This window comes from Cyprinodon tularosa, unplaced genomic scaffold (assembly GCF_016077235.1).
Source record: "Cyprinodon tularosa strain WSP-4 unplaced genomic scaffold, ASM1607723v1 ctg31, whole genome shotgun sequence".
Taxonomy (NCBI): Eukaryota; Metazoa; Chordata; class Actinopteri; order Cyprinodontiformes; family Cyprinodontidae; genus Cyprinodon; species Cyprinodon tularosa.
In genome coordinates, this window is record NW_024039019.1 from 911,035 (window position 1) to 922,925 (window position 11,891).

General features: G+C 40.1%; 1 protein-coding gene across 2 annotated transcripts; it reads left to right on the forward strand.

Annotated features, from left to right (window-relative positions):
* The first annotated feature begins 1,171 nt into the window (after positions 1-1,171).
* LOC119788076 lies at positions 1,172-11,276 on the forward strand. 2 transcript variants are annotated; one of them, XM_038292215.1, is made up of 5 exons: positions 1,409-1,584; positions 7,053-8,054; positions 8,370-8,522; positions 8,684-8,776; positions 10,246-11,276. In XM_038292215.1, the coding sequence occupies exons 2-5, from the start codon at positions 7,053-7,055 to the stop codon at positions 10,564-10,566; spliced, it is 1,569 nt and encodes a 522-aa protein (XP_038148143.1). In that variant the 5' UTR covers positions 1,409-1,584; the 3' UTR covers positions 10,567-11,276. The 2 variants fall into 2 exon arrangements, with proteins under 2 accessions (XP_038148142.1, XP_038148143.1); XM_038292214.1 differs by lacking the exons at positions 7,053-8,054; positions 8,370-8,522; positions 8,684-8,776; positions 10,246-11,276 and adding exons at positions 3,152-3,207; positions 4,381-7,046 and having other exon boundaries at positions 1,172-1,584.
* Positions 11,277-11,891: the final 615 nt, after the last annotated feature.

Below are 11,891 nucleotides of genomic sequence, written 5' to 3' on the forward strand. Positions count from 1 at the left end.
CCAGGGGGAAAGGACACAGCCCTGGGGGGATCCGATGTTGATGGTCCGTGTGTCAGAGACAGTTGTTCCCAGCCTCACGTGCTGTCTCCAGTCCGTCAGGAAGTCAGTAATCCACCTGCAGAGGGAGCTGGGCACGTTGAGCTGGTACAGCTTGTCCTGGAGCAGACCCGGGAGGATGGAGTTGAAGGCAGAGCTGAAGTCCACGAACAGGATCCTGGCGTAGGTTCCTGGGGAGTCCAGATGCTGCAGGATGAAGTGGAGGGCCAGGTTGACTGCGTCGTCTACGGACCTGTTGGCTCTGTAGGCGAACTGCAGCGGGTCCAGGAGGGGGGCGGTGATGGATTTTAGGTGTTGCAGAACCAATCGCTCAAAGGACTTCATGACCACAGACGTCAGCGCCACCGGCCTGTAGTCATTTAGTCCTGTGATCCTTGGTTTCTTCGGGACAGGAACAATGGTGGAGGATTTGAAGCAGCCCGGCACATGGCATGACTCCAAGGAGATGTTAAAAATGTCCGTGAAGACAGGAGACAGTTCGCTGGTACAGTGTTTCAGGGTGGAGGGAGAAACGCCGTCAGGGCCAGCAGCTTTACGGGTGTTCAGCTTCAGAAACTGTCTGTGCACGTCCTGCTCCAGGATGCAGAGGGCAGGGGGGGACAAGGGGTGGATTGAGGGGGCCTTTGATGGAGTGGCCTCAGTTGTGTTGGGGGAGGAGGGGGTGGCTGGAGAGACCAGAGAGGTGCTAACGGCTCTGGGACAGTCGAAACGGCAGTAGTGTGTATTCAGTCTTTCACACAGTGCCCGGTCATTCAGAGCTCGGGGGGCTTTGGGCTTGTAGTTGGTAATGCCACACTGTGGCAGAGTCGTTGGCAGAGAACTGCTGCTGGAGGCGATTTGCATACACAGATTTAGCCTTCCTCATCTCCCTGCTAAACCTGTATTTCACCTCTTTGTAGCTGTCTCTGTCCCCGCTCTTGCGTGCTGCCTCCTTCTCTCGTCGAATCTGGCCGAGCTTAGGTGTGAACCAGGGCTTGTCGTTTGCATAACGCACCCTGGTGCGCGTTGGTAGGATGCGCTCCTCATTGTACTGTACACTGTAAACCCAGATTTTGTTTGTACTCAAAGAGACTGAGTTAATAGTACTTAGAGAGGTCTAATTTACTGACATTACTTGTTTATTTCAATTAAGCTGAACTTTTTTATGTCCTTTTTCAGTGTAATTATATTTTTAAGTACAATCAATGGTTTGGACTTAAACAAACTAAGTTAGTATCACAAAATTATTTATATTAACTATTTTTTCTCAGTAAACGCCACTTTCCAATGATCTAGCTTATTGTAATTATGTATTTGAGCTCAGACAACTCAATATCATTAGTTTGCCTCTCACGTCATCCACCTGCCCGCGAAAAATCCGGTTTAGACCAGTTTTGAGCGAGTGAAATAGAAAAGCTGGCACTGAGGAGCTCCGAAGCATTTTGAGACGAAACAGACGACAACTTATCTTCAACAACTTATAACAAGGAACTCATTCCACAGAGATTTAAAGCACTCGGTGACTGAAGTGAGTTCAGCCACAAAACGGTAAGTTTAATCTCTTGTTTTGCTACTTAGTAAAGGCTACTTAGCTAATGTTAGCTTGTTAGCTATCTTGCTTGGTTAGAAATATTTTTCAGTGACTTTAAGAAGCTTTACACCAGCGGTCCTCAACCTGTTTTGCACCACGGACCGCTATATTTCAGACAATATATTGTCTGAAATATAGCGGCGGGGGCATACCGTTTTTTACTTGATCGCATCGCAGGCCACCTGCTATAATTTCTCTCTCTAAATCAGGCAAAAAAGGTCCCAGCTTTTTCATTTTTGGCATCATAAAAAATGTTTATAAGCCAAAAATGAAAAAGCTGAGACCTTTTTTGCCTGATTTAGACAGGGGGAACAGATTACAGCAGGTGGCCTGCTATAATTTGTTCCCCCCTTATAACTTTAAGAAATAAAGGTCAATCACATCCAAAGTTTCAGGAGTTAGTTGTCATCATAAAAGATGCTTATAAGCCAAAAATGAAAAAGCTGGGGCCTTTTTTGTCTGATTTAGACAGGGGGAACAGATTACAGCAGGTTTTATTTCATCCCATATTGCCAGTTCTGGCAAAATGGGATGAAATAAAACGGCTGATGTTAGAAGACAAACTGTTTATTAAGGATAGTACAACATAGATAAATTGTACGTTACTATAAACACATATATAGATTTAAGTACTAAATTTCAACCAGAAAAAAATTATTTTCCTACTGCATATAGTCTTTAATGATTAAACGTGCACTCCATTTTCTATTTCATTTTTATTACAAGTATATGGTTTACAACAGTTTTCAATGGGATGAGAACATTTGGACACTGAAACAATGAGAGATTTTTTTAAGGCACGTATAGAAAAGAACAAGGATCAGTTTGCTTTCAGAGGGAGGAGTAGACACTGCTGTCAGCGACCAGCTTTCACGCAAACGTTTGTGTTTTATTATTAGTTTTAGATCAATATCACGGGCGATATTCTGCTATAACACGTGAAGTAAAGAATAAAACAGTAAAGCTCAACTTTCATACACTTAAAACCTTTAAAATTTTGAGTTCTGCACGTTGGAATTGAGGCGGAGTTAACTCGGGTTGTTCTTCCTACTCCGTGCGCGCTCCCGACGAGGGGATACAAATTTTCGCAGGGATGACTACCTTGGCACGACACCGGGATTGGCAGCCTCTCACACAACACGATCATGTCATTTCTGGTAAATAATTGTGCCGAAAGAACAGCCGTGTGAGGGTTATCTCGACTTTCCACCTAATATGGTGGTTTTCCCACGATGCACCGCGCCCGAGGTAAACAATTGACGTCACCTGGTGGAGACCGATTAACCTGTGTCAAGAGGCACAGATGCACCGACTGATGTAATTGGGAGAGAATACCACAATTTTTTTATATTTTCAAAATAAAACATCACTCAGACTCTGATCGTCGATAAATTATATATATATATATATATATATATTTTATTTTTTTTTTTTCTGTGCGGCCCGGTACCGGTACTGGTCCGCGGCCCGATGGTTGGGGACCGCTGCTTTACACTATTAACTGTAATTTTCCTTACTCCACAGAAGTTTAACCATACAACGATGGAGTGGAAGTGTAAATATTGTGGTTTTATTACTGGGAAAAGAGTAGGGATGGGGATCGTTAATATTTATTGATATCGATACCTTTATCGATACTCCTTATCGATCCGAGTCTTTATCGATACCACTATCGATACTTTTCTGTTATTTGGTGGAAAGACGATGCGACAATATGTTTTTAACAGAACTGGTATTGCTTTTATTGCTTAACAAGTGAGCATAACAAAAAAGTTTCTAGCCTTCAGTAAACATGGCTAATGTAATAGGCCACTTCTAAATGACATAAAACTAACTAGAATATATCAGCAGCACCAAATGAAAAATAAAATGTCATAATGTATATAAATTAAATGAATAATATGCTGTGTCAGAAAAAAAGGAAATAAAATATCAGCCCATAAATTAACAGGTATTTTTTTGCAGAAAAATTAACATGTCTGTCACTTTTCATCAGGTTTTTAGAGATTAGGAAAATATTTATCAAATAAATAATTTTATTTTAAATTAAATGTAATTTTTAATAAATGTTGGCATCAGTAGTTTAATTATATATTGTAAAATAATTACAGCAATATACAACTGTATTACTCATGTTTCTCGCCAAAAACTCAATTTCCCTTTTCTTTACGTTACACTTGAACGCATCATGATAACCTAATTGTCGTTTTACTGAGCCAACCTGAACACATCATCACGCAGCACGTCTGAAACTTTATTTACTTTTTAAGCTAACTAGCTTGTATGCTGCCGATTACAACACGGATTTCACAATTACCATTTTTAAGTGACCAGACAAGCTACAAAGTCTGTGTGCGCGCTAACCAGTGGTTCTCTGAGTGGATGATGAAGACGGGCCCGACTGTGGTGCGGCGGGGCAGCAGCAGGAGGAGGAGGAGTCTTTTCCGTTCAGCCATTCTCGAGTTGCGAGCAAAGTTAACTGCCAGACTTCACTTGTTTTACTTTTAATATCTGTTTGCTTACAATTTCATTCCAAAACATTGGTAGACATGCTGCAGTGATTGGATTGATTAGATTTAAATGCTGTGACGCGACTCGAGGGACACACAATTATGTTACAGGACCTCCGGGAAAAAAAAAAAAAAGACCAGACTCGATAGTGGTATCGATAAGCCCAAACGTTATTGATTTTCGGGTTTTGAAAAAACTGGAACCGGGTCCTTGATAGAACCGGGTTTCGATCCCCATCCCTAGAAAAGAGCGCAGCTACTTAAACACTATCGGCTAAAACATGGAAGCTACACAAGGACAGTACCATTCCCTTGTTTGCACCACGACTGTCTATGCACATTCAAGTCCATAAACAGCCTTAAAGCACACATATCACGTGTTCACTCTAATACTAATGAGGGACAACGAGAACAAAATGAAGCTGTAAAATTCTGTTGTCAGTTGTGTGAGTTCATTGAGTGTTGTTCTGAATCGGAATTTTTCAGCCACCTCCGATGCAGACATTTGAAAGTTAACCAAAAGGTTCAGTGTCCATATGCAGGCTGTTTATTTGAGAGCAGTGTGTATTCAACTTTTAATGCACATAAAAGTAAAACACATAGAGAAGACAACTGGAAGATGTTTAAGAAAGAAATAGTTGATGTTGAGATAACTGATGAAAACAGAGAGTGCAACCTTGCAAATGAGCAAATGCAAACTGAAGACATGGGGGAAGTAGATGTTGCAAGTGAAGAAACGTGTGAGATAGATTTTCAGGATTTAAAAAATCAGCTAGAGCACAACCTAGCTGCACTTTTTTTGAAGATGCAAACTATCCTCCATGTACCTGAGCGCTCTGTACAAGAGATAATCAAACAGCTTTGTGATATACACTATTTGTCAGAGCCACTTTTGCATCATAAGGTGAAGATGATTCTCATGAAGTATGATTCAGAGATGGATGAGTCAGTTGTGAAACAGGTGATCACTGCTGTTTCTGAAACCAACATTATGACAATATTTTGCAGCAAAGAAGGTTCTTTGGCAACCACTAAAAAAAGAGCATCATATGTGTCTAAAGAATTTCCACTGGTAATGCCTGTAGAGTATATAATTGATAAAGATAACAAATCGGTTGTATATGTTCCCATACAGCAAATGCTGCAGAAGTTGCTGAGCAGGCCAGATGTGTTAGATAAAGCAATGTCTGAAGAAATACATGTTGCAAATGAATACAAGTCCTATGTAGATGGTGCATACTTCAGAGAAAATTGCCTCCTTACTATTGATGAGTTCACAATAGCCATTGGTCTGTATATTGATGACTTTGAAGTTGCCAATCCATTAGGAACATCAAAGAAGAAGCATAAGATGTGTGCTGTCTACTGGGTAATTGCCAATATCCCAGCAAAATATAGAGCATCACTCAACTCTATTCAACTTGCTCTCATATGCAACACAAGTACTGTAAAAGAATGTGGTTATGCTAAAGTGCTTGACCCCCTTATACATGATCTTATGTCATTAGAAAAGGATGGTGTTTATATCGAGGCATTGGGCGCAAGTGTGAAAGGAACTGTTTTGTATGTAGCTGCCGACAACCTGAGTGCTCATGCTGTGGCAGGATTCTATGAGAGCTTCTCTGTTGACAAGTTCTGCCGATTCTGCATTGCAAGTAGAAGTGAAACTCAAGAACAAATGGTGTGCCCTGGTGCCTTTGAGCTCAGAAATAAAGACAATCATGACAGACAAGTGCAGGAAGTTTTGAAAGACCCAGAACTCGGTAGAACATATGGTGTGAAAAAAGAGTGCCCATTTACTGCAAAATTGGAGCACTTTCATGTTGTTAAAGGTTACCCTCCTGACCTCATGCATGATCTTCTGGAGGGCATAGTCCCTATGGAGTTGTCTTTGTGTCTTTCAGATCTGATTTCCAAGGGATATTTTAGTTTAGAAACACTGAATCAGGCTATCAGGTCTTTTCCATACACATTTACTGACAAAACTGATAGGCCACAGCCTATTACAAAGGGCTTTGCCACAAAACACACAATCGGAGGAAATGCACATGAGAACTGGTGCCTAATAAGACTTTTACCATTTTTTCTTGGTGAGTGTATTCCTCCAGGGGAAAAAGCATGGGAAGTTCTAATGCTTGTCAAAGATATTGTAGAGTTAGTAGTTGCTCCCAAGTTCACTGAAGAGACGGTCTACTTCCTGGAGTGCAAGTTAGCAGAACACAGAGAACTACTGCAGTCTACTTTCCCAGAGTTTAGATTACGACCAAAACACCACTACATTGAACACTATCCTTCACTTATTAAGGCATTTGGTCCACTGTCTGATGTGTGGACAATGCGCTTTGAGGGAAAGCACAAATTTTTCAAAAAAGTTTTCCGTGATGCTCAGAACTACAAGAATGTAGCCCTTACACTTGCTGTAAAACATCAGAAAGCAGTCAGCTATCACTTGGACTTAAGTTCATTTTTCAAACCTTCAGTTGAAATGGAAAAGGTCTCTACTGTCTCTGTCTCATATTTCCCTGAGAATGTCAAAAGGATACTAAGTCAGAAAATCCATGAGTCAGCAACAGTTTTTGTAGCGTCATCCATTTGTGTGGATGGAGTTACATACAAGCCAGATATGGTAGTTTCTGCTGGAACTTGCTCAGGTCTCCCTGAATTTAAGCAGATCACAAAGATAGTTGCAGTTCATACAGAAATATTGTTTGTCTGCAGAGTAATGAGTGCATGGTACCATGAGCACCTTAGATCATATGAGGTGTGCTACTGTGATATAACCACGCCCCTGTGTGTGGTTCCATTGTCAGAGCTCAACGATGTTTTTCCCCTGTCAGCGTACAGACTAGGTGGGAAACTAATGGTAACTCTTAAACGTTTTATTCTGTGCTGACAAAATCTCTCTTTATCACCAGATGGCAGTGCAACAGAAAATGCTCGTAAGAGTGATCATCACTGAAGCCGACATACGAAAAGTGGAACTGACGACAAAGCCTGATACTGTTGACCTTTTGATTGATTCCCTTAAAGATGCTCTTCAAGTAAACTACAACTTCACCTTACAGTTTAAAGATCCCAACTTTGACAACGAACTTTGCAATCTAACAAAAATATCAGAACTCCCAGAGCGACCTACACTAAAAATTATTCCAATGCTTTCTCTTGAGGAGGTGCATGTCCCACAGTCAGCATCAACTGAAGAACTAAGTGACACACCCAGCCAGGCAGACACAGATATCCTCTCCAACTCCTCTCAGGAAAGACGCCAGCAGTGGCCAGAGGAATTTGATATGTATATACCAAAGTTTTCTGTTGATGTGGAATACAGACTGCGTCAAGCAAATCTCCTTCATTTCAGGGATGGAACACACCTCATTCCTTCAAAGGAGCTCAAACATGACATTCTCGAGAGGCTTGCTGAGACCATTTATGCCTTAAAAGCATACCCAACAAATTCAGAATTCGAAGCTGTTGCCACGGCACTGGTGCGAGTACACCCATGCCTCAAAGAACAAGGATCTGCATCTGGGTGGAGTGGCTGGAAAAACAGCTTGAAATTCAAGATGGGAAATTACAGAACAAAAATGCGAAGGCTGGGTCACTGTGATGTCACAGTGAATGGTGGTAAACATGGTAAGCACTCTCCTGGCGGTGACCCACCTAACAAGAGAATTAAGAAGCCAAAGAGAGGAGAAATCAATTACTTACCAGATTATCCAGATGGACAGGATGACTCCAGCCTTGAAGATGCTCGACAAATAATGGAGAATGAAATGAAAAAGAAAACCCCTAATGGAGCCCTCATCAAGCAGAAGATGGATCTGACGTTTGCTCTTCGAAGGAGTGAAGTTGTGATGGAAAAACCTGCCATCGCTGAGATACGTCAACGCTGGCCTGCTCTGTTTACTGAACAACAGGTAGGTCTATAGATTTGTCTCACATACTGTCTCTACAGGGCCCCTCTGATGATATTTAAAAATAATTTGTGACTATTAAATTGCATAGTTTTCATTTATGTCTACTCTGTTTTAACAAAAAAGTATCAAAAATTTGGAATTGATTTCATATATATGGATTAACTACAGTGACATGTTCATGTTTGTGGTTTAAGCAATGATCAACAGTCTCTGCATGGAAATTTTTGCAAACATTAATTAAATTCTAAAATTGGGTATTTTATAAAAATATCACATTATGATACTTGTACTTGTGATACTTTTTTTCTGTTTCAGGTATGTCTGGAGTTCAGCAGAGTGGTTGGTAAGAGCCTGAGACAGGAATTCTATGAGGCACTTGATCATCATAGTCCCAGGCTCATGGAAATCTTTAAGTCAAAGAGGGGTCTCACAGGACAGGCGTTGGCTGACCTGATGCAACAAACAAAGGTTTGTTAATTTACAGCTAAATGTTTTTGTCTTACAATCCCCATGACCTTAATAAAGTAGTGCTAGAGACAGGAGATGGTTGTCTGCTCATTGTTTTCAGGGAAGCATCTAAACCATTGTTTTAATTTTGTGATGTCTTCCCTGCTCCCTCAATCTAACAGACTTTGAATGTCACAGAAGTCCGATGCCTTGTCCTCAGGGGGCTTCCTATCATTCTCGGTGATGATCCTTTAACCTTCTTCAAGACCTGCTCAGTAAGAATCTTTGATATGTTTTGCTTCATTCTTTCCTCTTTCTCTAGCTTATCCCATTTACTACCACTCTTTTCCCCTCGCACCCCCGACTTTTTCTAAATACCCCATTTTTAACCTGTAATACTCAGAGGCTCAGAGTACCTGAAATTCCAGCAAGACACAGAAAATTTTCAGGATTTATTGCACATATATCAACAAGACAGCATCACACCCAAGCATCAGGGACAAGGATCTCTGGGGAGGGAGGTTAGTGGCTGCACTGAATGTAATTCAGAAAAAGGGCCCCAGTCAAGAAGGGAATGTGAATCCTAAAATTTGGTTTGTCCTGGGTTTAACCTGACCTGGTTATCTACTCACAAAAATGCTTTCAAAATTATCGCGCTGTTATCCCTCATTTACACAGACTACTTCATCCGTGTACACTGCAAAAAATAGAAATCTCAATAAGTAATTTTTTCTTAAAATAAGTGCGTTTTTCCTTGAATTGAGGAGGTAAGTAAGACACTTTGCCAATGGAACAAGACAATTTCCTTTTAAAATAAGAAAAAACTATTTTATCGTCTTATTTCAAGTAAATATTATCTAACTATCTTATTTTAAGAGTAAAAATACTCATTCCATTGGCAGATCATCTTATTTACCTGCTCAAATTAAGGGTAAATATACTTAATTTAAGAATTTTGTACTTATTTCTGGATTTTTTTTGCAGTGTACCCTCCATTCCATCACAAATAGAAGCCTTTCTAGTTATTGTGGTAATTCCTACCGACACTGTTGCACTGCAGCATGACAGCCAGCTCCTCCATCAGATACTGGTATTGAGTCTGTTTACGATGGATGGTGGAGCAAAATTTTTTAGTTTCTAACTACCAAATTAGCTAAACAGGGATTCAAGAGAAAAGTGGTTACATTAAATTGAAAACTAAGAGTCAATGTGCAGGACATCCTGCACACATCAAGTGGGAACTACTGCATGGCAAGTTTCTGCGATGGATGACAAAGTGACACGTAAAGTGGTATGTGTGAAGCCAGCTTTAGTCTGCCATTGAGCTTCTAGGTGGGTATGAGAACTGATTGGGAATGATCAGGGTCGTCCCTGGTGGGGAAAATTATCAATTGGTGCAGGAAACAGAGTGGAATGTTAACAAAGGCAAACACAACAGGCCAGAATAATACCATAACCTGTCCTCTCTGCATCTCCAGCTTTCCCTCTCTTAGGTATATTGTTCAAGGAAATGATTGTTTCACTGGTTCTTTTTAATTTATGTTGATGTGATTTGTATGCATACATAAAAAGGCACCATCCAAAACTGTATCATGTGCCTCTTATAATTTTTTAACTCCTTTTGCACTAATTTCTGAACTAGGCAGGGGGTGAACACTTGACAGGTCAGACATGTGGGCTGCATAACTGTAAAGGCTGTTGACTGCAAGATGTTAACAAAGTCATGTACTGTTATTTCTTTCAGGACAATGATGAAGAAAGTTTGCACAACAATGTTCCTGTGGGGGTCCTCTGCAATGAACAAGAAAATATAACTCCACACAAGCAGTCCATTCTCCATAATGTATCCTCAGTGGGAATCATCCTGGAGGGAAATGTAGTGATGGAAGTTGAGAGCCTTCCGCAGGCCATGTACACAGTCTTTGGACTTACCTATGCACTCCATCTCAGCTACCCAAAGTACATGAAGAACACCTTTGATTTTTTTCAGCAGGTACTTCTTAACTTGGGTAAGACAGATCTGAAGCCTATACTTCAAACACTTAAAAATCAGCTTGCCATGTAAGATCCAAGATCTCCTCTCCCCAACTTGTTAAATGTTGTTTTATGTTTTGATTAATTTGCAGTTAAATAATTTACGTTAAATTTTCCTTAAAAGAAGAAAAAATAAATTACAAATGTGGTCATTGGTTAATTTCAAGTTTTAAAATAGAGAATGTATAGAAATGAGGAGAGGTGGGGGGGGGGATAAAGTGAAAGACAAAAAAAGATATGGGGATAGAGAAAGCAAACGGGTCATGAGAAGGGACAGAGAGGGTGAGAGGAGAGAGTGGGTTCTAGATGACCATCTTCTGCTAGTTTAACTTGTCATCCTTTCTCTGTATCAGTTGTGCTATCTTGAAAAATATTTCGGTTAAGTTCACAAATGCCAAAATGGAAAGTGGGGTTTGAGAAGGTGTTAAGGTTGAAAGGAAGAGTATGGCTGGTACCTGCTCTTTGTTGTCCTTTACCCTCCTGTTCTTTATTTTTTCAGTCTCAACCCCTTTTTGGTTTCTTCTTAGACAAATTTATTTCTAATTTTTAAGATGCCAGAGTTTAGCAGGGCCTCAGTTTATCTTGCCTGTATCTCAGTCACATTTATAGAGCCACAGCACAATTTTATAACGATTGGAGATGAGTGAGCTTTTTGCTTTGTAATCACTGAGGAATATGCTCATGTAAAATCTTTTGGGCTTTGATTTTTCATTTGTTGATACAAATAAAATGTTCAATGAAAACAATAAAACGTTGAAGTGGAATGTATTTTGTACAGCTCTATTAATTTAACACGTTTTGAGTTTTGTGAACTAAAAAATATAAGTTTGGTAAATTTGAATACACAATTTAATTGAACTAAAATGCAGTAATGCCTACTTAACAAGCTAAGTTTAATTGACAGGTGTTAAGCTGTTGCTCCAACTACATATCGTCAGTTACTACAACTTGATTACCAGTAAATACAACTTAAATATTCTATTCCAATCCATTAGGGGCTCAAGTACATTTAACATAGTTTACTTCACTCATACAACTAATACCACATTACTTAAATTTTTTAAGGCAACGAGTTACCTTGATTTTTTTAAGTACATTCTACTTATCCGGGTTTACAGTGTAGTTGGGCTGTTTGGTATACTGTGTTGATGCTGCTGACTAATCAAGGGCTGCCTGTCAGGGCGGCTGATGACACCCTGTTTGAAAAAACATTGATGAACCCATCAGCTTTGCTCAGTACTTTCTAAGGCAGCAATGATGCATTGCATCAGCCTTGCTTACAGGTTCTACTTGTTTCTCAGTGTTGGAACAGAAAGGTCCTATTTAATAATGAAGGCATATTCTCCAGATGCACTT

What these genes read in the sequence shown, in the direction of transcription:
- LOC119788076 (XM_038292214.1), top strand. Translation starts at nt 3,170, where the DNA reads ATGGAGTGGAAGTGTAAATATTGTGGTTTTATTACTGG. An exon ending in TATTGTGGTTTTATTACTGG is followed by an intron (nt 3,208 to 4,380) that starts GAAAAGAGTAGG and finishes TCCCCATCCCTA; the next exon opens with GAAAAGAGCGCAGCTACTTA.